General features: G+C 40.0%; 2 protein-coding genes across 2 annotated transcripts; both read left to right on the top strand.

Annotated features, from left to right (window-relative positions):
• Positions 1-3,342: 3,342 nt before the first annotated feature.
• On the top strand, positions 3,343-4,239 carry LOC138887777 (uncharacterized). Its single transcript, XM_070169564.1, has 2 exons — positions 3,343-3,522; positions 3,646-4,239. The coding sequence occupies exons 1-2, from the start codon at positions 3,343-3,345 to the stop codon at positions 4,237-4,239; spliced, it is 774 nt and encodes a 257-aa protein (XP_070025665.1).
• Positions 4,240-21,679: 17,440 nt separating this feature from the next.
• On the top strand, positions 21,680-23,982 carry LOC104241450 (BTB/POZ domain-containing protein At3g56230). The gene is made up of 3 exons (XM_009796396.2): positions 21,680-22,107; positions 22,623-22,799; positions 23,506-23,982. Exons 1-3 carry the CDS (start codon positions 21,913-21,915, stop codon positions 23,962-23,964), a joined length of 831 nt encoding a protein of 276 aa, XP_009794698.1. The 5' UTR covers positions 21,680-21,912; the 3' UTR covers positions 23,965-23,982.
• The last annotated feature ends 3,120 nt before the right edge of the window (positions 23,983-27,102 follow it).

Below are 27,102 nucleotides of genomic sequence, written 5' to 3'. Positions count from 1 at the left end.
CTTAATTGATGCATTGATGTAACAAATCTTCAACATCTCCATATTTTTTGAAACACTTACCTGTTGGCATATATTTTGTATTGAAACACATACTGTTTTTGCTCTCTGTTGTTTTATCATGATATTGTTATTTAACAGATTTTAAAGCATCTCTCAAATGCTTAACCATATAAGTTTTTGTCATTTGATGACCTTCGAGTTTTCCATTCTAGGTAATTCAGAGCCAAGAAAGCTTCATGGGCCTACTATACTAAAAGATATTTGGAAACTTCCTCCGGGGAAGATAGTTGATGTGCCGTTTAATAATCGTAACCAAGCTGTTCGAGAAAAAGGTCGAAAGCTTGCTAGTTTTCTAGGAATTATTGCGACAACTCCAGAACTAACATCAAGGATACCTAGTGTTGCTGAAAACACTTCACTTTCTCACGGTACTACTCATCTTTATCCTTTAGCGCTCTACTTTTTGAGTTTTTCTTACTGTAGATCATTAAGAAATCTTTTTTTTATCTTAGTATATCTTCGCTGGAATATGTTCTTCTTCCTTTACTAGATAGGATCCATAGTTTGTCCGCCAAGTTCGAGGAAACAGATGAGCTGATTTGGTTATTTAAATCTTACTGAAAACTCTAAACCATGAGTTATAAAGGAAGATATTTCCAAATGTTCCAATAACTATGGAGTCCTTTACTAAAAATTCACCCGCACATAATATGACTAAAAGGATATTATACCCTGTAAATGATGTGGCAAAATGTATAATCTTTGGCAGATATCCTTGGATCTAAGCTAGGTAAATTTCCCAAAAGCTTACCTTAGGTGGCTGGTAGGAAGACACAAATGACTTTGCACAAGAATTGGTTTAGAATCCTCGCAAACATTGTAGGGATAAAGGATAGGGAGAAAATCACAGATGTTTTCATGGTGCAATTGAGCCTAGTCATATGTTGAAGTCCTAAAGTGTAACAGACCTTGTTTATTGGTGTAACTTAAAACAATTTAAGATGCCTTAAAGATATGGTTAACTTCTTAAATTTTGGAATAAAGACTCATTTGTAACTGGACTACATGGTGTGGTCTCAATTAATAACATTTATTAGTTCAATTAAAAGTAGAAGAATGACATACATTTGGATTAAACTTGTTCCCTGAACATAGAGCACTAGCAGTTTCACTTACAGAAGATATGATCTCCGACTTTTTTTTCACTGTGGATCAAAATAGTCCATTGCAGAAGCAACAAATGGATACAAGTGAAGAGAAGAAAGAATTTTAGATCTTATGGCGTATAAGATGAAAAGTTGTGGTTGATCTATTCTATAAGCTACATCAATGTGATGGAAAAATTTGTCAAATGTAAATTAGCTTTTTCTTCCGAAAGTAGGACTTCAGATAGCATAGTTGCAGACCTGCAACTGCCAAGCATATACCAAGGGACATTATGCTTAACCATGCCACTCTAGCATTAGTTTCCTCATTATCTTCCCTCATTTCTGCTTTCTTGTGCGTGACATACTAGGAAAAACCATGTTACTTATGAGGTAGTAGCCAAAAGAATGATAGAAGCATTACTTGCACCAAGGGTTATTGAAAAAGTTAAAAAATAAATAAATAAAATCAATTAGCTTTACCATAATTTATTTTGTCTCAGACCTAATGATTTATAATACACTTCTCTATTAAGTCTTCATAAATCAAAACTATGATGACAACATCAACTATGCTCACTACAAAGAACAAAGTCAGCACCAACTATGTTCCCTACATCAGTTACCCTTGACTTTTTTGAAACGGTCATCCATTACTTGTTGCTCTCTGAATTAAGTAAAAAGATTTCATCTATTCATTTGTTAAATATTACTTACATATCTTTCAAACTTATTATATCTCTTTCCTTCATAAAATTGCAGCAGCTCAATCATATAACTTTGGTAATTCACTATAAATGGAACAGGGAAATTTTGAAAGATTGAGCTGGTTTTGAGACCAAAAAATGAACTGTTGTTCTACTGTTAAAAAATCCTTTAGCTGGGGCCAGTGTTTTGACATCACCAAAAATGAATTTTATAGAAGAACTACAACTTCTTCTTAAGTTAAATCCCGCCAAAGATTGCATCAAGTTTATATATTTTTGCTGTCTACAATGGTGTGATCATCTTTGTCTTGCATTCCTCTTATATTTAGTGATGGCTAGTAGAAGAAAAAGATTTGCATGCTTATGCGTACATCTACCGTGTCATATATTTCATATATTGACATAGTTATTTTATAATTTCAGGTCATACAGTTTGATGATCGATAATTTAGTGGGTCGAAGATTTCAACATGATGAAGAGTTGCAAAAATTATTTGAAGACTATTATTCGTTGGGATTAGTCATATAATGACATTAGCTATTTACTTCAAACAATATAAGTTTGTTTTTAAGTTATTGTGATATTAATATTTTGGATTAGTACTTTCTTTTGTTTGTTAAGATTTAATGAGATACATTATGTTTTTATGAATTAATATTAATATGTTATGTTATTTGGAACCTTTTTGAACGCAATGTAGTAGCTATTATTAATGGTGGCTAAACTATTACCGTTATAGCTTGTGACTTTAGTGCCAATTTAACAGGATATATTGGTTATAAAAATGAGCGATAAAAGGGCAAATTAAGATGTTTCCACTGGAGATATTGTAGCCATTATAACTGCTGCTAAAGATGACTTTTAGCGGCAATTTAATTGAATTTACTAGACATTAAAATGGATGCTAAAAGGGCATACTAATACGTTTTCAGAAGGGATATTATAGCCATTCTTATTGCCACAAAATAATTACCGCTAAAGATATGGACTTTTAGCGACATTTTTTTTTGAATTTAGCGGCAATAAAAATGGACATTAAAAGAGCATTAGTAGCCACTTTAGCTTGGATTTAGCAGCCATCATAATTGTCACAAACAATTGTCGTTAAATCAAATGATATTTAGCAGCAATAAGTAACACCTTTCACCAGCTTTTGTGATAAATGCCGCTAAAGGATTTACCGACCCTGGCTTCAGCGGCTAAACATCAATAGCCGGTAAATGATACAACGACTATTGTTATTGCCACTATATGTGTCGTGACCTCTTACCCACTAAGAAACATCATGCACAAGCCCCAGCTCTTGGGCCGGTTGGCCAAATAGGCCGTCGAAATCAGCGGGTACGATATCGAGTATCGGCCCTGAACCGCTATAAAATCTCTATTTTTGACCAACTTTGTGGCCGACTTTACATCGGCCTTAGTGCCCGAAGTCGAAAGAGAATTATTGTTAGCCTCGAGGACAACCTCGAGAATTTGGACCCTTTTAATGGATGGTGCCTCGAATGCAAAAGGGTCTGGGCTCAGCATCGTGCTGAAGCCTCCTATGGGGAACGTAGTTAGGCAATCTATTAGAACTATGAAATTGAATAACAATGAGGCCGAGTATGAAGGCGTGATTGCACGTCTCAAATTGGCTAAAGCCTTGGAGCCGAGATGGTCGAAGAATGTGATTCCCTCATCGTAGTAAATCAAGTCAATGGGACATTCGAAGTAAAGGAGGAACGAATGTGAAGGTATTTAGACAAGTTACAGGTAATGCTGCATCAATTCAAGGTTTTGTACCTTACAGCACGTACCCCGTGATCAAAATAGTGAGGCTGATGCTCTGGCTAACTTGGGGTTATCGGTTGATGATGATGAATTTAGTTCGAGAACAGTCGTACAACTCATGAAGTCAGTGATAGAAGAGGGTCATGCTGAAGTAAACTCAATGAGTTTGACCTGGGATTGGAGGAACAAGTACATAGACTACTTGAAAACTGGAAAGCTGCCCTCAGATCCTAAAGAATCGAGAGCTACCAAGGCTACCAGATTTAGCTTGGTCGAAGGGACACTGTTTAGAAGAGCGTTCAACGGCCCGTTAGCCAGATGCTTGGAACTGGGAGATACCGAGTACGCCGTGAGAGAAGTTTACGAAGGAACTTGTGAAAACCATTTGAGGGTAGAATCTTTGGTTCGGAAATTAATCAAGGTAGGATATTATTGGACCCAAATGGAGAAGGATGCGAAGGACTTCGTACAAAAATGCGACAGCTGCCAGAGACACCCACCAATGATCTATCAACCAGGAGAGCTACTACACACGGTCATGTCCCCATGGCCGTTTATGAAATGGGGGACGGACATCGCCGGTCCCCTGCCATGGGCACCCGGTAAAGCTTAATTCATACTATTCATGACTGACTATTTTTCCGAATGGGTCGAGGCTCAAGCATTTGAAAAGGTTCGGGAGAAAGAAGTCATTTACTTAATCTAGGACCACATAATATGTCGATTTGGGATACCACCCGAAGTCGTGTGCAATAATAGGAGGCAATTCATTGGTAGAAAGGTAAACAAATTCTTCGAAGATCACAAGATTAAAAAGATTACTATCAACACCTTACCACCATAGTGGGAACGGACATGCAGAGTCAACAAATAAGACTATACTTCAAAACCTAAAAAAGAGGTTGACCGATGCCAAAGGAAAATGGAAGGAAATCTTGCCCAAAGTCCTATAGGCATATCGTATAAACTCGAAGTCTAGTACCGGGGCCACTCCATTTCGTTGGTCTACGGGGCCGAAGCCTTAATACCAGTCAAGGTGGGAGAACTGAGCCTCAGGTTCTAATATGCAACCGAAGAGTTAAATGTCAAGGCCATGATTACGAGCCTGGAACTATTGGATGAAAGACGTGAGGCACCTTTAGTTCGGTTGGCCACCCAAAAACAGCGGATAGAGAGATACTATAACCGAAGATCCAACCTCCGACATTTCAATATCGGGGACTTGGTGTGTTACACACCTGGAACCCGAATGAGGGTAAGCTGGGATCGAATTGGGAAGGATTGTATCGTGTCATCGAAATTATGATAAAAGCTCATACAAACTCGAAGTGGGAAACGATGTGCAACTACCGAATAATTGGAACGTTATGCACTTAAAGCGATACTACTGCTAAGGTATGATATTGAATACTCTTTAATCATGTTATAAACCGGACTAGCACTTGCATGCAACAGCCAAGTATGGATGTTGCTATTAGGTCTGAAAGCATGCGTTACACTCTTTTTCCCTTGAACCGGCTTTGTCCCAAAATGGATTTTTTGGCAAGGTTTTGAATGAGGCAACAGTAAAACATGCAAACTTAGATTCGAAGGTCGGTCTCAAACCAGATTCAATGGGCGTTCATTTAACATCAACAGTATCCGAGCCCTCTCAAACTCGACCTCGAATATTGGCAGCCATTACCTTCGGATTAAGGATTTTAGCAAGGAAAAAAGAAAACCATGTATTCTAGGAGCTAAGGCTCGGTGATTAGGATTCATTGTAAGGGCCAAACATCTATATGAACTGTGCCCACTTAGTCCACTTTAGCCATGATACAAGCTTTTACGCATTTTCGATCATGTACTTTACACATAGAAATAAAAGGAAGTTCCACCTTGCTAATACACATTTTCTTGCCTCTTAAATTTCGAATCCTAAGAGCCTATGGGCTACCCCCACTTGGGGACTATCGAGCCTAAGGGTTACCCCTATTGGGGAATTATCGAGCCCAAGAGCTACCCTACTCGGGGACTATCGCCCGAAAAATGTTCGGACGATCCGGGCTACTAAATCCCGGAGGCACAAAATCTATTAGGCGGTGCCTAAATACAAAAAGCTAGGGTCGCCCTAAAAATGGCTCGGAGACGTTCGAAGCTCATAATCAGAAATTAAGGCCTTTATAAAAATTTGAAACCTGCTAAAAGGTTACCCTCAGCAAAAGCATCATCTAAAAATCACTTAAGCAACTTGAAAAAACTTCTGGTCACACCTAGTTTTCAAAGCCTCGAGCAAAAAAAGGTGTATCAAAGTCAGGCTCCGTTCGGACTTCTAAAAATTGGACGCCCTATAACAATATTTGATTCTATGTTAAGGCTTTAGAAACTTTGCAAAATTAAAATTATGAAGAGATGCTGAAAAAGTAAAGACCTGAAATTGCCAGAAAGGGAAAATTATATATATATATATATATATATTCCGGAATATACTTACAAAGGCCCAATAAAAATGGCCTCAAAATAAACAAAAAATGTACATAAGACCAAAAACTAAAAAAGTAAAAGGCATCTACGTCTAATATTCACCAGGGCCCGACTCTTCGCCAGAGCCGTCGGAACATTCTGATCCCCCGAACCCTCGGAAACCTAAGAGCCTTCGGTATCTTCGGGCTCGTAAAGCTTCTTCACCTCAGACTTGAATTTTTTGGCTTCTTCGATCTCGGTCAACACGTCAAACCCTCGAGCTTGGATCTCCTCGAGGGTCTCTCTTCGAGATAACTGCTTCATATATTAGGCCTTTGCCTTCAGGCAGACTTCAGCTGCCTCCACATTGGCCTTGTATTGGGCCACCATTTCATCGGCATCGGTTTATGTTGTATATAACTTGGACTTCACTGCCTCTTATTCTCTATCGAGGGCGTCCCACTCAGTGACAGCTGAGCTTAGCTGTGCTCGAAGGTCGTCATTCAACTGAGACCACTTGTCAGCTTTTTCCTTTGCCACCCGGAGTTGGACCTCTACTGATGCCAGCTTCGCCTTGGCGGTTTCCTTCTTCGAAGCCAGCCGGTCCATTTTTCTTTTCCTTCCATCGGCGATGGCTTGGACCTCATTCATCTCAGCTTGGAGTTGGTCGATCAGGTCAATCTTCTATTGGACCTGTGAGGTTGTGTTGTTAGTCACCACGAATAGCTCCTCGTTTTTAACTTCAAAGAACTTTACCTTTCAACTAGGTCGGCATGTTCCTGCCTCAGGGTTGAAGCTTCATTCTGAGCCCTGTCCAGCTCGGCCTGAAGGTCCTTGATGACCTCATCCTATTGCTCACTTAGGAGCTTGAACATATCCTTTTTCCGGGCATGCTCCTTGAGGTTGAACTCAAGTTGGCTGGTTTCCAAGAGGTACCGAAGGAAGCTCTTGTGGTGAAGAACTGACGCCTGTAAAGAAAGGGAACTAAGTAAGAAACGTTAAAGGGAAACTTTAAGTGATTAATAAGGAGAGTTTGAAGGTGTTAGAACCTTACCCAGTTCAATGCATGTTGTGCCTCATTGAAGAGACTTGACGTGCCCACCTCATTTATCTTTGTCTGGTCCTCCTCAGTTTCCAGACATCGGAGGTAGCTGGCTACGCCAACCAGAGCGGATATGATTCGGGCATCCTCTAGGACTGTGAGAACAATCGTCCTCTTACGCTCGGGGTTCGCGCTCGGCGCAGGGAATTGCTTTACTAATCTTAGGCTTGTGCCCGGCCCGTCAGCTCCTGAAGGCACGTCCTTTTTTGGTATCTCTAGATGGCCCAGCCCGGAAAAATCTTCAAATATGGGCATATCCATGCCTTCGAAGAAGGAGTGGAGAGGGTCTTCTGCACCTCGTGCTCCTTCACTTGATTTTTTTTGCCCACTTGGGCATCTTCAAACATGGACTCGGTGTAAGAGGGTGTCTCCATGATGTTTATCACATCTGTCACTTCTTTCGGTACAGAAGCGGCTTCTAAGGAGGTCTCAGCCCCCTCTCCATTTCAGCCCCTCTAGTCGGGGGGAGATCGGCCTCACGGCTCTCTCCTTCGACCACCGCCTGCTCCTCGGTAGTGGTTGATCTATGAGCGACAAAGATGTCATCTTCTTCAGACTCATCCCTGAGCCGGCGAAGTGAGTTAGAATCAATAACTCTAGAGTTGATGCTCTTCTTGGGCTTGCGAGCCTGAGTGCCCCCCCCCCCTTTTATCTTCACCTCGGACCCCTCTAAGCCCGAGGATTTCCTTTTTCTCTTCTTCTCCTCCGCCGAAACCTGGGGCTACCCCGCAACAGAGGGATCAATGGTTAAGGACTCATCCTCGCCCCCTTTCAATAGCCTAAGTTCGGTGGTTTTAGGCAAACCTTCAAAGGAAAGAGAAAGGGTTAGCGTTACGTAAGTTTGGGGCGTAATAATAACTATTCTAAGAAGATCTTACCAACAGGCCTCCCACCGGCCCTTCGAAAGCTTGTGCCATGAGCGCTCAAAATACGACACCTGCTTGCAGATACCCTCGATCCACTCCTTGAGCCGGGGAACCGTATTGGGAACCCTATCAACAGCTGCACAATCACAAATACTGATGGTAAGAAAGAAAACAAAGGAGACTAAACATTTAAGGAAAGATTAAACTTACCAGATACATTCCACTTCTCAGGGAATGGAAGAAACTCGGGAGGGATAAAATCTTCGGTATTCACCCGAACGAACTGCCCCTGCTAGCCTCGGTCTCAATCCTCGTCAATGCTTGAAAAGGAGGCCTTGTTGGCCCGGTGAGTGATCTTGATTAATCCCCCTCAGAAAATTTGGGGACTATAAAGTGGAGCAGGTGGTCGAGGGTGAACCGAGGAGACTCGATGTTATTCGCAAAGTAATGGAAGAGGATCATAATCCTCCAAAGAGATAGGTGGATTTGACCAAGTCACACCTCGTATCTCTTACAAAAGTCCAAAATAACTGGGTCTACTGGGCTCAGTGTAAAGGGATAAGTATAAACACTTAAATACCCCTCCACATGAGTGGTGATATCATCCTCAGGCCCAATGACTACCACGTCCTTACCTCCTCATTTACAGTCCTCTCAGACAATGGGGAGGGTATCTTCAGTGACAGAGCATATATATCTCGATGCCCCTTCACCTCGTCTTGTTTGGATGAGGCCTTCTCAACTTTGAAGTCATTTGCGATTGAACAACCCCTGGGAATAAAGATTTTCATGGGGGGATCTGGGGTCGCTTTGGTGGCAACCACTTCGGGAGCGGCCATCTCGAGGGCAACTACTTCAGGAACAGCCGCCTCGGTACCTGTGGCCGGGTGAGAAGATGCAGAGGTAGCCTATTGAGGAATTGATTTGGAAGTCTTGGCCATCGTAATCTAAAGATATGAAGGTTTGAAGGAAGGGATATGAAGGTTTGAAGGTAGGATGAAGATCTAGGTAGAAACTTATGAATAGTTATGAAGATTTGAAGATTAAAGGTAAAGAGATGAAGATTTAATGAGTTGGTGGATGCTAAGAAATTCGAAGATAAAAGCTAAGATCGGAAAGTGGAAGAAGTACAAAAAGCTTTTATAGGAGAAAATGTAATCATTACGCAATGTTTCATATTCAGAGGCGACCAGCCGATGGTTGACACGTGTCCGAAGTCAGAACGACGCGACTGATGGGACATTTAATTTCGGCTTCTTCATCATATCGGTTGTAACGTACAAAGGAAGGGACCGGGGTATATCTATCGTTTCCCATCGTTTTGGCAAACCTACTCTCTGAGAAATAAGGGGACTATCTCTATACGGGTGAACTCGGGGTCAGCACACACCCCGAGTTCTCGGTAAATTAGACAAAGTACGAATGTACGAGATAGAGACCGAATCTGAGAACTCTTTGGTTCGAGGCCGGAACAGGGTGCTCGCCACCGGTCCTGATGAGACAACACCTCCCGAACCCGGAACAAGTTCTAAGACCTCGAAAAACATTACAAACGATTGCACACAACTAACAGAGGGTCGTGATATCCGCACCCAATCGGATATCACGGCGCGGATCTTGCCTGATGCCGGCAGCGTATCAGTAATTGATGTACAAGAAGGATTTTTACCTTTTTTAGAATTGTACTAGGGGTAAAACTCCCCTACTATACAAATGGAAGGTTTCTTATTCAATAGACATATTGTAACATGCATATCAAAGCAACATAAACTTATTTCTCTGCTTTCTAGCCATTTAAAGGTTCTTATTTTATCCATAGTTCTCCATATACATTTGGCTTCGAATCGAGGGCCCGATCGAGGGTAAAACCGTTGTTAAGCTAAAATCCGAGCCAGGACTTAACGTCACAACTTGTATTAAATCTATCCACATATCCTTCAAACCACGTACAAATTCAATTGTTATCCTTTTAAGGGTAAACAAAAAGTATTTCTTTAAATTGATTAACTAAATACTTGTGATGACCCAAAAGGTCATCTAAATTCTACATTTTGAGGCCTCAAAAACCTCTTTCGGTATTACCTCGATTTCCATGCGCAGTCTGGGCGCGTAGTCGGAAAGCTATTATGTGTAAATTTGTGAAAAATGATGAATTTTGACATTAAAATGGATTTAAGTTGGCCTCGGTCAACATTTTAGGTAAACAGACCCGGACCCATGATTTGATGGTCCGAGAGGGTCCGTAGGAAAATATGGGACATGGGCATATGCCCGGAATCGAATTCCGAGGTCCCAAGCCTGAGAAATGAATTTTTTAAAAAAATTATTTTCTGGAATTATTTATGAGTTTTGGAAATGAAATGTGTTTAAAACTAGATGGTATCGAGCCCGTATTTTGGTTCTGGTGCCCGGTACAAGTCTTATATGTGATTTAAGATAAGTCTATGAATTTTGGTAAGAAACATACTTGAAATGACGTGAACAGATCGTATTTGAGAAAATTGAAAAATTTGAAGTTCTTAAGAAATTTCATGATTTTGATGCTAAATTCATAGTTGTAGATGTTATTTTAGTGATTTGAATGCACGAGCGAGTCCGTATGATGTTTTTAGGTTGGTGTGCATATTTGGTTTGGAGCCCCGAGGGCTCGGGTGAGTTTTGGATAGGCCAAAGGGTGGATTTTGGACTTGGAAAGTTGCAGACTTCAGTTGTTTCATTGCATGCCTGCAGGCTTCGCACTCGCAAATGCGAAGGCTGAGTCGCAAATGCGAAACAGCCTAGGCCAGCCCCTCCTCGCAAATGTGAGATTTTCCTTCGCAAATGCGATGCTCCCCATTTGGGCCTGTCATCGCAAATATGATTGTTTGTTTGCAATTCCAACTTCGCAAATGCGAAAATTGCTTCACAAATATGAGCTTAGCAGATCCTGGGTTCACAATTGTAAATCCTGATCGTAATTGCTATACATGCAACCTGTAAGTTCATAACTTAGACGCATTTTCAACCATTTTTCACATCTTCTCAAAACATAAACTCTCTAGGGCGATTTTTCAAAGGCAGCTTCTCTTCCTAATCGATTGTAAGTGATTTCTAACTAGTTTTCTTCAATCATTAACATCTTTTCACATGATTTCAACTCTAAATCAATGATTTTCATGGGGGAAATTGGGTGTTTTGGATAGAACCTAGGTTTTTCAAAAATTGGGGATTTGAACCTTAATTTGAGGTCCGATTTTAAAACAAATTATATATTTGAGTTCGTGGGGGAATGGGCAATCGGGTTTTGGTTCGAACCTCAGGTTTTGACCACGTGGGTCCGGGGGCAATTTTTGACTTTTTGGGCAAAACTTTAGAAAACTCATTTACATGCATTAGAATTGATTCATTTAGCATTTATTGATGTAATTAAGTAACTTATGGCTAGATACGAGCGAATTGGTGGTGGAATCAAGAGGTAAAGCTATAATAGAGACTTGAATTGTGTTCGTGGCACTGAGGTAAGTGTTTGGTCTAATTTTAGCTTGAGGGATTAGGAGTCGAGTCTTATTTGCTATGTGGTATTTGTCGAGTACGACGTATAGGCATGGTGACGAGTATCTATACATTGGTGTCTAGCATGCCCGTGAGTCTTATATTGTGATTCTTATGACTTCACCGTATTATTCATGATTTGATGATGATTTCTATTGTTGGGCAAAGTTTGTGGAAGTAATTGAGAAATTTTAACATTGAGGAGTGTTGGCTCAAGTTGTACTATGAAATGTGAAAGTATAAGTGGTAATTGAACCTTTTGGAGCATTGGCTCGAGTTGTGAAGTAAAAGTGAGAAAAAGAAGAGAATTATTGCATGGCCTCCCTTGCCGGGATATTGTTGCTTTTAATGTTATCTCCCTTGCCGGGATGTTGATGTTTCTTTTGATGTTGTTTTTGCCGGGACTTGATTGTTGAACTATTGTTCCCTTGCCGAGATTCTTATTGTAATTTCATTTATTCCCCCGCCCTATTGTTTGTGATCGTTGTTTGGGTGATGCGGTGTATTGTTTTGGTGAGAGAGTATTAAAGCACAACGGGTGATGTCGTATATGATTTGTGAGGAAAGAGAGTAAATCACGAAGGGTGATGCCATGCCGCACGATGTACAGTTCCGTGCCGATTATATTGATTATATGGTGAGGACGAGAGTAAAAGCACGAAGGATGATGCCGTGCACATTTTCATTACTTGATTGTTTTGGTAAGGACGAGAGTAAAAACACGAAGGGTGATGTCGTGCACATTTCATTACTTGATTGTTTTGGTGAGGACGAGAGTAAAAGCACGAAGGGTGATGTCGTGCACTTATTGATTTTTGATTCTTTGTTGATATCTGAGATATGTTGTTTCTTTCAATTACTTGTTGTCTTTCTATTCTAAATTAATAGTTCCCCCGCAGCATGTTACCCCTCCCATATTTGACTGTATATTACTGTTATTCTTTTCCACTGTATATAGTTAAATTGCACAAGTTTATTTGGTAGTCTGGTCCTAGCCTCGTCACTACTTCGCCGAACTTATAATTGTTAAAGAATATAAAATTTATAAAAAGGTAATTTGTTCAAACAGTCAGCTGGCCTAGCTCGCATTAGTAGGTGCCATTACGACTCCCGAGGGTGGGAAATCCGGGTTGTGACAAGTTAGTATCAAAGCTCTAGGTTACATGGGTCTCACAGTTCACAAACAAGCTTAATAGAGTCTGAGGGATCGATACAGAGACATTTGTATTTATCCCCAGAGGCTACAGAGTTAGGAAAAACTTCACATTTATTCTTTCCTGTCGTGCGGTTTGATTTCTCAATGCTAATTGAATTTTTACTCTATTTTTTCGCAGATGGCGAGAACATGCGCTTCCTCATCAACTGACCAGCAGCCCGAGCCCCCAGCAGCAGCTCCTACGAGGGGCAGAGGGTGAGGCCGAGGCCGTGCTAGAGGCCACGGTAGGGGCAGAGCTCAGTCCAGAGCAGCAGCACCAGCGGCGGAGCCTCAGGTTGACTTTGATGATGAGGTTCCGGCCCCGACAGTTTCGGTGGGCCCAGCTTAGGTCCCAGAGGGGTTTATTGCTACCCCAATACTCCATGATGCTCTGGACTGTCTAGTGGGCCTTATGGAGAGTGTCACCCGGGTAGGCTTGCTTCCTGTAGCCCCAGCCGTCTCTTAGGCTGGATGAGGAGCCCAAACTCCTGCTACTCACACTTAGGAGCAGGTAGCTCCCCAGTTTCAGACTCCAGCAGTTCAGCCAGTTGGAGCAGTTCAGCCGGGCATGGTAGCTCAGACCGGTGATGGAGCAGCTATGTCTGCCGATGCTTTGTAGAGGTTAGATAGGTTCACCAAGCTCTTCACTACTACTTTCAGTGGTGCATCTTCTAAGGATCCCCAGGAGTATCTAGACAGCTGTCATGAGGTTCTCAGGAACATGGGGATAGTGGAGACCAATAGGGTCGATTTTGCTACTTTCCGCTTGTCTGGATCTGCCAAGACTTGGTGGAGAGATTATTTCTTGGCTAGACCAGCCGAATCACCAGCTTTGACTTGGGAGCAGTTTACTCAGCTATTTCTGGAGAAGTTTCTCCCTATTACTCAGAGAGAGATCTATCGGAGGTAGTTTCAGTGTCTGTAGTAGGGTTCTATGACTGTTACTCAGTATGAGACCAGATTTATCGACTTGTCCCATCATGTTCTTATCATACTTCCCACCGAGAGAGAAAGAGAGAGAGAGAGAGGGTGAGGAGGTTCATTGAGGGACTTATTCAGCCGATTCGACTTCAGATGGCCAAGCAGACTGGGAGCGAGATTTCTTTCCAGGAGGCGGCCAATGTGGTTAGGAGAGTTGAGATGGTTCTATCGCAGGGAGGTGGTCAGGGGTCTGACAAGAGGCCTCATCATTCAGGACGATTTAGTGGTACCTCGTCTGGAGGCAGAGATTCGTATGGTAGAGGCCATTTTCCTAGGCCTTTTCAGTTACCACTTCAGGTTTCTCACGGTGCTTCAGGTGGTCGTGGTTCCTATATGCAGTATTCTGAGCAGCAGTCCTACAGTGCACCACCAGCTCCTATCAATGCACCACCACTTCAGAGTTTTTGGGGCAGTCATTCAGGTCGTCAGGGTCAGCAGTCTCAGCATCTGAGAGCTTGTTACACTTGTGGTGATATGGGTCACATAGCTAGGTTTTGCCCTTGAGCACCGAGTAGCTCTCAACATCAGGGTTCCCATGCCATGGTTCAGGTACTAAGCATTCCACAGCCCGCCCAACTAGCTAGAGGTGGGGGTAGAGGTGCTAGAGGTGGAGGTAGATGTATTAGAGGTGGAGATCTGGCCGCTAAAGGTAGAGGCCAGCCAGCAGCAGGCTATCCCAGAGATGTAGTTCAGGGTGGTGGGGCCCAGCCTTGATGTTATGCTCTTACAACCAGGCCTGAGGCTGAGGCTTCCGATGCAGTTATCACAGGTATTGTTCTGGTTTGTGACAGAGATGCTTCAGTTTTATTTGATCCAGAGTCTATGTACTCTTATGTGTTATCTTATTTTGTACCGTATCTGGTTATGCCTAGTGATTCTTTGAGTGCTCCTGTTTATTTATCTACACCGGTGGGTGATTTTATTGTGGTAGATCGAGTCCATCGTTTATGTATAGTTGTGATTAGGGGTCTTGAGACTCATGTAGATTTGCTTCTTCTCGACATGGTTGATTTCGATGTCATATTGGGGATGGACTGGCTATCAACTTATCACGCTATCTTGGACTGTCATGCCAAAACTGTGACCTTAGCCTTGCCGGGTTTACCTCGTTTAGAGTGGAGAGGGACTCCTGGTCATTCTACCCCCAGTGTTATCTCTTATATGAAGGCTCTGCGTATGGTTGAGAAGGGGTGTTTGGCCTATTTAGCCTATGTTCGTGACTCTAGTGCTGAGGTTCCTTCTATTGATTCTGTGCCCGTTGTTCGTGAGTTTCCTGAGGTATTCCCTTCAGACCTTCCGGGTATGCCGCCCGACAAGGATATTGACTTTTGCATTGATTTGGTTCCGGGCACTCAGCCCATTTCTATCCTACCGTATCGTATGACCCTACCTGAGTTGAAAGAGTTGAAGGAGCAGTTACAAGACTTGCTTGAAAAAGGTTTCATTAGACCTAGTGTTTTGCCTTGGGGTGCACCGATGTTGTTTGTTAAGAAGAAGGACGGATCGATGAGAATGTGTGTTGATTATCAGTAGTTGAACAAGGTTACAATCAAGAATAAGTATCCGCTGCCAAGGATTGATGATTTGTTTGATCAGCTTCAGGGTGCCAAGGTATTTTCAAAGATTGACTTGAGATCTGGCTACCATCAGTTGAGGATTAGGGCATCTGATGTCCCTAAGACAGCTTTCCGCACTCAGTACGGGTATTATGAGTTCCTGGTGATGTCATTCGATTTGCCAAATGCCCCAGCAGCTTTTAGGGATTTGATGAACCGAGTGTTCAGGCCTTACTTGGATTTGTTCGTGATAGTCTTTATTTGATGATATTTTGATCTATTCTCGTAGCCGGGAGGAGCACGAACAACATCTTAGAGTGGTTCTTCAGACTTTGAGGGATAGTTAGTTGTATGCCAAGTTTTTGAAGTGTGAGTTCTGGTTGAGTTCAGTTGCATTCCTAGGTCATATTGTATCAGTCGAGGGTATTCAGGTTGATCCGAAGAAGATTGAGGCAGTCAAGAACTGGCCTAGACCAGTATCAGCTACAAAGATCCGGAGTTTCTTGGGTTTGGCAGGCTATAATCGTCGGTTTGTAGAGGGGTTCTCATCTATCGCAGCCCCGATGACCAGGTTGACCTAGAAGGGTGTCCAATTTAGATAGTCGGAAAAGTGTGAGACGAGCTTTGAGAAGCTCAAAACAGCTCTGACCACGACACCGGTGTTGGATTTACCTACAAGTTCAGGGCCTTATACAGTTTATTGTGATGCATTTCGTATTGGACTTGGTGCGGTGTTGATGCAAGGTGGCAAGGTCATTGCCTATGCTTCATGGCAGTTGAATATTCATGAGAAGAACTATCCGGTTCATGATTTGGAGTTAGCAGCCATCGTTCACGCGTTGAAGATTTGGAGGCAGTATCTGTATGGCATGGCATGTGAGGTGTTCACGGATCACAAGAGTCTATAGTATTTGTTCAAGCAAAAGGAGCTAAATTTGAGGCAGAGAAGGTGGTTGGAGCTATTAAAGGACTATGATATCACCATCTTATATCATTCGGGAAAGGCCAATATGGTGGTCGATGCTTTGAGTAAGAAGTCAGCCAGTATGGGCAGTCTTGCTTATATTCCGGTCGGTAAGAGACCGCTTGCCTTGGATGCTCAGGCTTTGGCCAATCAGTTCATGAGGTTGGATGTTTCTGAGCCCAGTCGTGTGTTAGCTTGCACAGTCGCTCGTTCTTCCTTATTGGAGCGCATCTGTGATCGGCAGTATGATGATCCCCATTTGTGTGTCCTTAGAGGCACGGTGCAGCACGGAGGTGCCAAGCAGGTTACTTTAGGTGATGATGGAGTTTTGAGATTGCAAAGTCGAATTTGTGTGCCTAATATGGATGGACTTCGAGAGTTGATTTTAGAGGAGGCCCATAGTTCCCGGTACTCTATTCATTCGGGCGCTGTGAAGATGTATCAGGATTTGCGGCAACATTATTAGTGGAGAAGAATGAAGAAGGACATCGTTCCATATGTGGCTCGGTGTTTGAATTGTCAGCAAGTTAAGTACGAGCATTAGAGGCCTGGTGGTTTATTCCAGAAGATTGAGATTCCTGAGTGGAAGTGGGAGCATATCACTATGGACTTCGTTGTTGGACTCCCACGGACTCAGAGGAAGTTCGATACAGTGTGGGTTATTGTTGATAGGTTGACTAAGTTAGCACATTTCATTCTTATGGCAGTCTTCTACTCTTCCGAGAGGTTAGCTGAGATCTATATCCGGGAGATTATTCGTCTTAATGGTGTGCTCGAGTCTATCATTTCGGATCGAGGTACGCAGTTTACCTCCCATTTCTAGAGAGCAGTTCAGCGAGAATTGGGCACACGGGTTGAGTTGAGCACAACATTTCATCATTAGACGGACGGGCAATCCGAGCAAACTATTCAGATTTTGGAGGATATGCTTTGAGCTTGTGTCATTGACTTTGGAGGCTCGTGTGATCAGCTTTTGCCTTTAGAAGAGTTTGCCTACAACAATAGCTACCAGTCGAGTATCCAGATATCTCCTTATGAGGATTTGTATGGTAGGCGGTGTCGGTCGCTAGTTGGATGGTTTGAGCCGGGAGAGGCTCGGTTGTTGGGTACGGAACTAGTACAGGGTGCCTTGGACAAGGTCATGATCATTCAGGATAGGCTTCGTACAGCTCAGTCCAGACAAAAGAGTTATGTCGACCGCAAGGTTCGTGATTTGGCATTCATGGTCGGTGAGCGAGTATTGCTTCGAGTGTCGCCTATGAAGGGTGTGATGAGATTTGGGAAGAAGGGCAAGCTTAGCCCTAGGTTCATTGGTCCGTTTGAGATTCTTGATCGAGTGGGAGAGGTGGCTTACAGACTTGCATTGCCGCCGAGCTTATCAGTCGTGCATCTAGTGTTTCATGTGTCCATGCTTTGGAAATATCACGACAATCTATCCCATGTGTTAGATGTCAGCACTGTCCAGTTGGAGAAGGACTTGTCTTATGAGGAGGAGCCGATAGCTATTCTAGATTGGCAGGTTCGTCAGTTGAGATTGAAGAGTTTTCCTTCTGTTCATGTTCAGTGGAGAGGTCAGCCCGCTGAGGCATCGACCTGTGAGTCCGAGTCCGATATGCGAAGCCGTTATCACCATCTTTTACCCGACTCAGGTACTTCCTTCTTCTGTCCGTTCGAGGACGAATAGTTGTTTTAGAAGTGGAGGATGTGATGACCCAAAAGGTCATCACTTGTTTTAAAAGTAAATTCTGTGTTTCGAGGCCTCAAAAACCTCTTTCGGCATCACCTCGATTTGCATGCACAGTCTGGGCACGTAGCCGGAAAGCTATTATGTGAAAATCTATGAAAAATGATGAAATTTGACTTTAAAACGGATTTAAGTTGACTTCGGTCAACATTTTGGGTAAACGGACCCGGACCTGTGATTTGACGGTCCCAGAAGGTTCGTAGGAAAATATGGGACATGGGCATATGCCGGAACCGAGGTCCCAAGCCCGAGAAATCAATTTTTAAAGAAAATTGTTTCTGGAATTATTTATGAGTTTTGGAAATGAAATGTGTTTAAAACTTGATGGTATCGGGCCTGAATTTTGGTTCCGGCGCCCGGTACAGGTCTTATATGTGATTTAAGATAAGTCTATGGATTTTGATAAGAAACGGACTTGAAATGACGTGAATCGGATCGTATTTGAGAAAACTGGAAAATTTGAAGTTCTTAAGAAATTTCATGATTTTGATGCTAAATTCATAGTTGTGGATGTTATTTTAGTGATTTGAATGCATGAGCGAATCCGTATGATGTTTTAGGTTGGTGTGCAAATTTGGTTTGGAGCCCCGAGGGCTCGGGTGAGTTTTGGATAGGCCACGGGGTGGATTTTGGACTTGGAAAGTTGCAGACTTATGTTGTTTCATTGCAGGCCTGCAGGCTTTGCACTCGCAAATGTGAAGGCTGAGTCACAAATGCAAAACAGCCCAGGCCAGCCCCTCCTCGCAAATGCGAGATTTTCCTTCGCAAATGCGATGCTCCCCATTTGGGCCTGTCATCGCAAATGTGATTATTTGTTTGCAATTCCGACTTCGCAAATGCAAAAATTGCTTCGCAAATGCGAGCTTAGCATATCCTGGGTTTGCAATTGTGAATCTGATCGCAATTGCGATACCTGCAACCTGTAAGTTCATAACTTAGACGCATTTTCAACCATTTTTCACATCTTCTCAAAACATAAACTCTTTAGGGTGATTTTTCAAAGGCAACTTCTCTTCCTAATCGATTGTAAGTGATTTCTAATTAGTTTTCTTCAATCATTAACATCTTTTCACATGATTTCAACTCAAAATCAATGATTTTCATTAGGGAAATTAGGTGTTTTGGGTAGAATCTAGGTTTTTTTAAAAATTGGAGATTTGGACCTTAATTTGAGGTCTGATTTCAAAATAAATTATATATTTGAGTTCTTGGAGGAATGGGTAATCGGGTTTTGGTTCGAACCTCGGGTTTTGACCACGTGGGCCCGGGGGCAATTTTTGACTTTTTGGGCAAAACTTTAGAAAACTCATTTTCATGCATTAGAATTGATTCATTTAGCATTTATTGATGTAATTAAGTAACTTGTGGCTAGATACGAGCGTATTGGAGGTAGAATCAAGAGGTAAAACGATAGTAGAGACTTGAATTGTGTTCGTGGTATCGAGGTAAGTATTTGGTCTAACCTTAGCTTGAGGGATTAGGAGTCGAGTCCTATTTGCTATATGGTATTTATCGAGTACGAAGTATAGGCATGGTGACGAGTATCTATACATTGGGGTCAAGCATGCCAGTGAGTCTTATATTGTGATAATTATGACTTCGTCGTATTATTCATGCTTTGATGATGATTTCTATTGTTGAGCAAAGTTTGTGGAAGTAATTGAGACATTTGAAATTGAGGAGCGTTGGCTCAAGTTGTACTATGAAATGTGAAAGTATAAGTGGTAATTGAACCTTTTGGAGCATTGACTCGAGTTCTGAAGTGAGCTGTGAAGTAAAAGTGAGAAAAAGAAGAGAATTATTATGTGGCCTCCCTTGCCGGGATATTGTTGCTTTTGAAGTTATCTCCCTTGCCGGGATATTGATGTTTCATTTGATGTTGTTCCCTTGCCGGGACTTAATTGTTGAACTATTGTTCCCTTGCCGGGACTTAATTGTTGAACTATTGTTCCCTTGCCGGGACTTAATTGTTGAACTATTGTTCTCTTGCCGGGATTCTTATTGTAATTTTATTTATTCCCTTTCCCTATTGTTTGTGATTGTTGTTTGGGTGGGGAAGAGTATTAAAGCACGAAGGGTGATGTCTTGTATGATTTGTGAGGAAAGAATGTAACGCATGAAGGGTGATGTCGTACCGCACGATGTACAGTTCTGTGCCAATTACATTGATTATATGGTGAGGACGAGAGTAAAAGCACGAAGGGTGTTGTCGTGCACATTTTCATTACTTGATTGTTTTGGTGAGGACGAGAGTAAAAGCACGAAGGGTGATGCCGTGCACATTTCATTACTTGATTGTTTTGGTGAGGACGAGAGTAAAAGCACGAAGGGTGATGCCATGCACTTATTGATTTCTAATTCTTTGTTGATATCTGAGATATGTTGTTTCTTTCAATTACTTGTTGTCTTTCTATTCTAAATTGATAGTTCCCCCGCAGCATGTTACCCTTCCCATACTTGACTGTATATTACTGTTCTTCTTTTCTGTTGTATATAGTTAAATTGCACAGGTTTATTTGGTAGTCTGGTCCTAGCCTCGTCACTACTTGGCCGAGGTTAGGCTAGGCACTTACCAGCACATGGGGTCGGTTGTGTTGATATTACACTTTGCACTGTGTGCAGATCCCGAAGCAACAACTTTTAGACCGTAGATTGGGTGGCTGCCTTCAGTCCACGCGGAGATTCAAGGAAGTCCTGCAGGTGTCCGCAGGCCCTGGCGTCTCCCTCTCTCCCTTTACTCCTGTTTCATTTACTTAGTTCAGAAATAGTGTATCTTTTATCTTTCAGACTTTGTATGTAGTATTCTTAGATCGTCTGTGAAACTGTGACACTTGTTCTTGGTGGTCGAGGCTCAAACAGTTATACTAGATACATATTTTGAATAGTTTACTGCATTTCTTCCGCTTATTGTAATTTCCGTTGTCCACACGTTATTGTTTTATAATTGTTAAAGAATATAAAATTTGTAAAAAGGTAATTTGTTCAAACAGTCGGCTTGCCTAGCTCGTATTAGTAGGCGCCATCACGACTCCCGAGGGTGAAAAATTCGGATCGTGACAATGCTGTTCAAAATACTTTTTCAAAAGCAATTCTGAATAAAACAATTTTGAAATAAGCAAATTTTGAAATTTTTACTGAACATGCTATAATCGAGTATAACAAATTTTAGGTTTGGGTCGACAGGATTTACGAGAGTTTGTTTAATGTCTATTGGAGGACGTGCTAGTCTTACCTCATTTTTGCTGTGTAAGGTTGGAAAGTCCTTTTCCACTTCCTAACTTTTATATTCTTAGTTTCAGCTTCTTAACCAATTCTTTTCTCCTTACAACCTACTCAAAAAAGACATGGCCAACCAACACTCTCATTATTTTTCTTAATTTTACTAATCCTTTTTTTTATTTTCTTTTTTACAATCTTTCCTCGCTGGAACTGAATGATGCCCATAAGTTAGCTGGTGGATAATTACATGAACTTAATAATTAAGTCAAGCTGGTTGGATTAGTTTAATATTCCATTCTTCTAATCAAAATAATTTATTTTAACTGTTTAATAAAAAAAGAAAAGGTTCTTGCATCTTTTACAAAAAGAAGGAATATAATGCTAGCTTGCCCCACATGAACATATAGATCAATCATACTAATTATAAAAGGATTACAAAAACGTAGATAAGTCGCTATTAATTAATATTGTCAGCTTATAAAGAAAGCATAGCAATAGTTTTGCCTCCCCTTTACAATTCTTTAACATATATTGGAGCATAAAGTTCTATTAAACTTTATAATAATGAAGAAATGAAAAGGCAGCGCCATCATTCTAAGTCCACTTTTCTTCTTCTTTTCCATCATCTCATCTTCTTCTTTTGAGTTACTTGTATTCATTCATCAGAAACATAGAAGAAGGCAGAGATGGATTGTTCAATATGTAGTGCTATGCCATTTATTCTAAGGCCACCAAGAAATACAATTTGCGGAGCTTGTTATGAGGGAGCCAGAACTATTATTACCTTGACCAACAGAAATGATCACAGCGACAACACCAAAGGAACTGATAATAAAACAGTAACTGGACTTTCTGCTTCTTCATCCAATCCTTCTATTAAGGTATCATTTCCTTTTTGGTTGCCTATACAATCTTTTGTTTGTTTGTTTTTTCGATAATCGTCGTGATGTCCGAGTCAACTTGTGCGACAATTTCACGGGTTACTTGCTCTGACCACCCACCAACACAAGTACCGTAGGTTTAGACAGATGAAAAGAAATCACCTAATGTTTTTGCCCATGCTGGAATTTGCTATACAATCTTTGTTCATATATATGTAGTTCATAATTCTGTCTTGGGAAGCAAAGAGAAAACCAAAGAATTTAAGAAATTTTATTTGTTCTTAATTGGATGTTATTTGTGATGGTGTAAGGGTACTAAAACTCGAAGTCAGAATTATAGATGCCATGCATGTAAGTGACAAAATGGAAAGGGAACTTAAGTTTTTTCTGCTCCTTTTAATTGTTCTAAGAATTAATCCAAATTAAACCGAGAATCACCTTTTTTTTTTTTTTTTTGACACAATTGCACCTTTACCGATTGGGAATTTATAGTAATTGATATTTTGTTCCAACAGGGATTTGTAAATGCGTTGAAATGGGTGAAAGAAATGAAGGAGATGGAGGAGGAATTAAACGAGAAACTGAATTATCTAAGTAGGTTTGTTGTTGCCTTCAGAGATCATATTCATACCGATATTTTAATTAAGCCTGGGAATGATGGTCCCTCCATACCGGCACATCGAGCTCTTCTGGTAATCATCTTTTTTTTCTTCATGAATAACTAATTCCTGTGTATTACAGTATTAGATTTATAATAAGTACGGAGTATAAGCAATACACATAAAAATTGAAAGAAAAAAAAAAAAATCTTCAACCAGTATTTTACACGTCCCCATATTTTATTTAGAGTTTAAGTTATATACACGTCATATAATACATCGTTAGTGTATGAAAATTTTACACCATTAGGTTAAGTTTACATGTTATGGTAAGTAACTAATCTTATTTTCAAGATTACAAATCTCATATTTTAAGAAAGCTTACTTATAATTATTATTTGGTTGACCTTATAGTGTAGAGTTATATATATATATATATATATATATATATATATATATATAACTTAAACTCGTTTATAATTGTCCAACTTCTTGCCCAAATGGTTCTAGGCACCCTCAATTAGATATGAAGCCGAAAAGAAAAACTGTTAACTTTGCTTCATATGATCTAAAAAAACTTTTTTACTCAATAACCACTATGTTATGAAACATGATAAGACGTCCAATGTGTCTATTTGGTAAAGAATAACCAGTCTCAAAAAACTGTTAAGTAGAATGGATTTAGCTTATATTCAGTTACAGAGTATTTTGAAACTTTTACAGTTTGAGTGAAATTATTTAACAATAAGTGCATGACCTTATATGATGATAACAACATGTATTTTCTTAAAAATGACAGGCAGCAAGATCTGATATATTCAAGAATATATTGGACTCAGATGGTTGCAAAGCTCCACCAAGTGACACAATAACTTTACCTGAACTTAACTACGAGGAATTAGAGTCTCTATTAGAGTTCCTTTACAGTGGAGACTTGAGTAAAGAGAAGATGGAAAAACACGTCTACTCATTGTCAATAGCAGCAGACAAGTACGAAATCCCCTTCTTGCAGAAATTTTGTGAGCATCAAATGTTGGGATCGTTGAACTCATCGAACGCTCTCGACATTTTAGAGATTTCGGACACTTGTTCTAACCTGTCTTTAAAGGAGACATCGTTAAATTTCATTGTTAAGAACATGGAAGATATTGTTTTTACAGCTAGATTTGATGCATTTGCACTCAAGAATCCTCATCTTACTGTACAGATTACAAGGGCTTCTTTTATAGATATTAAAAATAAAAGGCTTGGTGTTTGATTTTTTGGAACAGCATAAGATTATATTATTTGTTTGTATGTTGAGTTAATTGTATGCTATACAAACACCTCCAAGAGTATACATGACAGAAAAAATTTGGAAAATAACAGGGGAAGTGCACGGTTAGCCACTAATAACACATGTATTTACTTTTAAGCCACTGTTTAAAATGTCTTTAGTCTTTAGCCACTGTTTTAACAAACTTTAACTGCCCGGACAAAAATACTCTTCTGCTCATGTCCTTAACTTTTGAACTTAACTTCAGGACTACATGTCGTTAACTTTTGAACTTGTAACTATAAGTTCAGGACCAAGTATCCTTAACTTTTGAACTTGTTAGTCTAAGTTCAGGACATATTGTCCTTAATTTTTGGGCTTCTTAGCCTAAGTTCAGGACCTATGTCCTTAACCTTTGAGCTTGTTAGTCTAAGTTCAGGACTTCAAGACCTATTGTCCTTAACTTTTGAACTTATAACTGTAAGTTCAAGACCTATTGTCCTTAACTTTTGGGCTTCTTAGCCTAAGTTCACGACCTATTGTCCTTAATTTTTGAGCTTGTTATTCGAAGTTCAGGACTTCAGTACCTATTGTCCTTAACTTTTGAACTTAATTTCAGGACTTCAGGACTACATGTCCTTAATTTTTGAGTTTCTTAATCGAGTTTCTTTTAATTTCTACTTAAATATGTCATCCTTTATGAAGACGATTTAATATGGAATGTGTTTTTCTATAAGTAAATTTACTCCTCCTTCCAAATTAATTGTCTTACTTTTATTGTGAACTGGACCAAATGCTTCATTTACAATTCAATACTTGTTTCAGTGTTTTGGTTTTTGGAAATAGAGAATAACTTTTGTTTTGAGAAACTAATTCTGTATTTACAATGGAGAAGACAAAATCGGTATGCAGATTATATTTTAAGTGAATGCTTAACTGAATTTGTAGTAAAATTGGTGTTTGAGAGAAGAGAAATTAGGAGCGAGGGTTACTGAGAGAAAAAATGCACAAAAGAGATTGAGAGAGAAACACACATAGCCAGTCACTTCTGTACAAAGAGAAGCGAGGGTTTGGGAAGAAAAGAAAGGGAAGAAAGGGTAAAAATGTCTTTTCGAAATAATTTTAATAGAATAGTGGCTATTTTTACTTAGCATTAGAATTGGTGAATAAAAAAAACATCACCGTATTTAGTGGCTACCACACGCCATTTTTACAAAATTACATTGCTTCCTTGTTACTTTTATTATTGGGATTTTTACCTATCTATACCATACATCAAACTTTATTACCTTCATTGTTTAAGGATTGTGTTAATTACATTTAAGCATACCAAATTACCTTTTATATACAAATTAAGGGTATAATTATTCCTTCATTTATTGTAGGCGTGATTTTAGGACAATATTTTCACGTTATTTCGTTTACCCGCCTTTCTCTCCTCCCACCCCTCACGATTTACCTTCAGTTAATTCCCCCCCACCCCCACGATTTACCTTCAGTTTTTCCTCCATTCTCGTACAATCTCTTCTCACCCACAATTACCATCACTTTCTTCTCCACTTAATTACCTTCAGTTGTATCCTCCACGATTTGAATTCACTTCCATCTTTGTCTTCAACTCCTAAATCATGAAAAAAAACAACACTCCCAAAAAAAATCATCAAAAGCTATATTAGCTGATATTCCAACCTTTGATTTGGGTGTTTTAACACCAAAATCACCACCCAAAAACCCACAATCGACGCATGCAAGTGAACAAACTACTGGTATTTCATCTCCTAGACAAATTCGTGCGGAAATGAGAAGCAAGCATTTGCACGATGTTGATGTTGGTGGAGTTGATAAACTAGTCGAGAATCAACTCAAACGCAAGGGGAAAGAGTTGAGTGTAGATGACGATTTTGTAGATGATTCCCCAAAGTTCCATCTGTGAAAAAACACAAGGTCTCTCCTTCTTCATCAAAACCAAAGAAGAAGAAACCCTCAAAAAAAGTACCAAAATTGGTTAAGGAAAAAATTTCAATAAAGGTAAACACTATTTATGTTTCCTCACTGTTTTGTAGTTTGATTTTGGTTGTAAAAATCTGTTGTTCAAGTGTTAATTTAGTGTTCAAGTGTTTTTTGGCCAAATGTGGTATTGTCCTAATTTTGTAGATTATTTGTCGCAATTTTGTAGGTTTAATGGAACTGTGATTATTAGACAGTGTATAACTGTAGTTAGTTTGTAGTTGATTTGTAGTCTGATCGTTAAATTGTAGAGATGGTATTTTTCATTGCAACCTGTATTGCTGCTACATTTAACTTCATTCTAAATACAATTAATCTACATTTTGTGAGTTACTTGAAGTAACTGTTACATTCTGTAGATAATGTTTACACGTGCATTGTTCTTCTTTGATTGTTCAAGTGTATTTTGGTAAAATGTGGTGTTGTCCTAATTTTGTAGATTCTTTGTCTCAATTTTGTAGTTTAATTGGAACTGTGACTCTTAGACAGTGTATAAATGTAGTTAGTTTGTAGTTGATGTGTAGTCTGATGGTTAAATTGTAGATATGATATTTTTTATTGTAGCCTGTATAGCTCATATATTTAACTTCATTCTAACTACAGTTAATCTACATTTATGTGAGATACTTGAAGTAACTGTTTTGTAGATTCTTTGTCTCAATTTTGTAGTTTAATTGGAACTGTGACTCTTAGACAGTGTATAAATGTAGTTAGTTTGTAGTTGATGTGTAGTCTGATGGTTAAATTGTAGATATGTTATTTTTTATTGTAGCCTGTATAGCTCATATATTTAACTTCATTCTAACTACAGTTAATCTACATTTATGTGAGATACTTGAAGTAACTGTTTTGTATATTCTTTGTCTCAATTTTGTAGTTTAATTGGAACTGTGACTCTTAGACAGTGCATAAATGTAGTTAGTTTGTAGTTGATGTGTAGACTGATGGTTAAATTGTAGATATGTTATTTTTATTGTAGCCTGTATAGCTCATATATTTAACTTCATTCTAACTACAGTTAATCTACATTTATGTGAGATACTTGAAGTAACTGTTACATCTTGTAGATAATGTTTACACGTGCATTGTTCTTCTGTTATTGTTTTGTAGTTATAGGTGTGGGTAGGCTATTCT

The sequence above is a fragment of the Nicotiana sylvestris genome, chromosome 3, assembly GCF_000393655.2.
Source record: "Nicotiana sylvestris chromosome 3, ASM39365v2, whole genome shotgun sequence".
NCBI lineage: Eukaryota > Viridiplantae > Streptophyta > Magnoliopsida > Solanales > Solanaceae > Nicotiana > Nicotiana sylvestris.
Note: the sequence above shows the minus strand (reverse complement) of the source record. Positions and strands in the feature narration are given on the sequence as shown.

Excerpts from the sequence above, each read along its gene's own strand:
- LOC104241450 (XM_009796396.2), top strand. The coding sequence starts at position 21,913 with ATGGATTGTTCAATATGTAGTGCTATGCCATTTATTCTAAGGCCACCA. Across the intron at positions 22,108-22,622 it reads CATCCAATCCTTCTATTAAG|GGATTTGTAAATGCGTTGAA; the intron begins GTATCATTTCCT and ends TTGTTCCAACAG. Across the intron at positions 22,800-23,505 it reads CGGCACATCGAGCTCTTCTG|GCAGCAAGATCTGATATATT; the intron begins GTAATCATCTTT and ends TAAAAATGACAG.
- LOC138887777 (XM_070169564.1), top strand. The coding sequence starts at position 3,343 with ATGGATGGTGCCTCGAATGCAAAAGGGTCTGGGCTCAGCATCGTGCTG. Across the intron at positions 3,523-3,645 it reads AGCCGAGATGGTCGAAGAAT|CACGTACCCCGTGATCAAAA; the intron begins GTGATTCCCTCA and ends TGTACCTTACAG.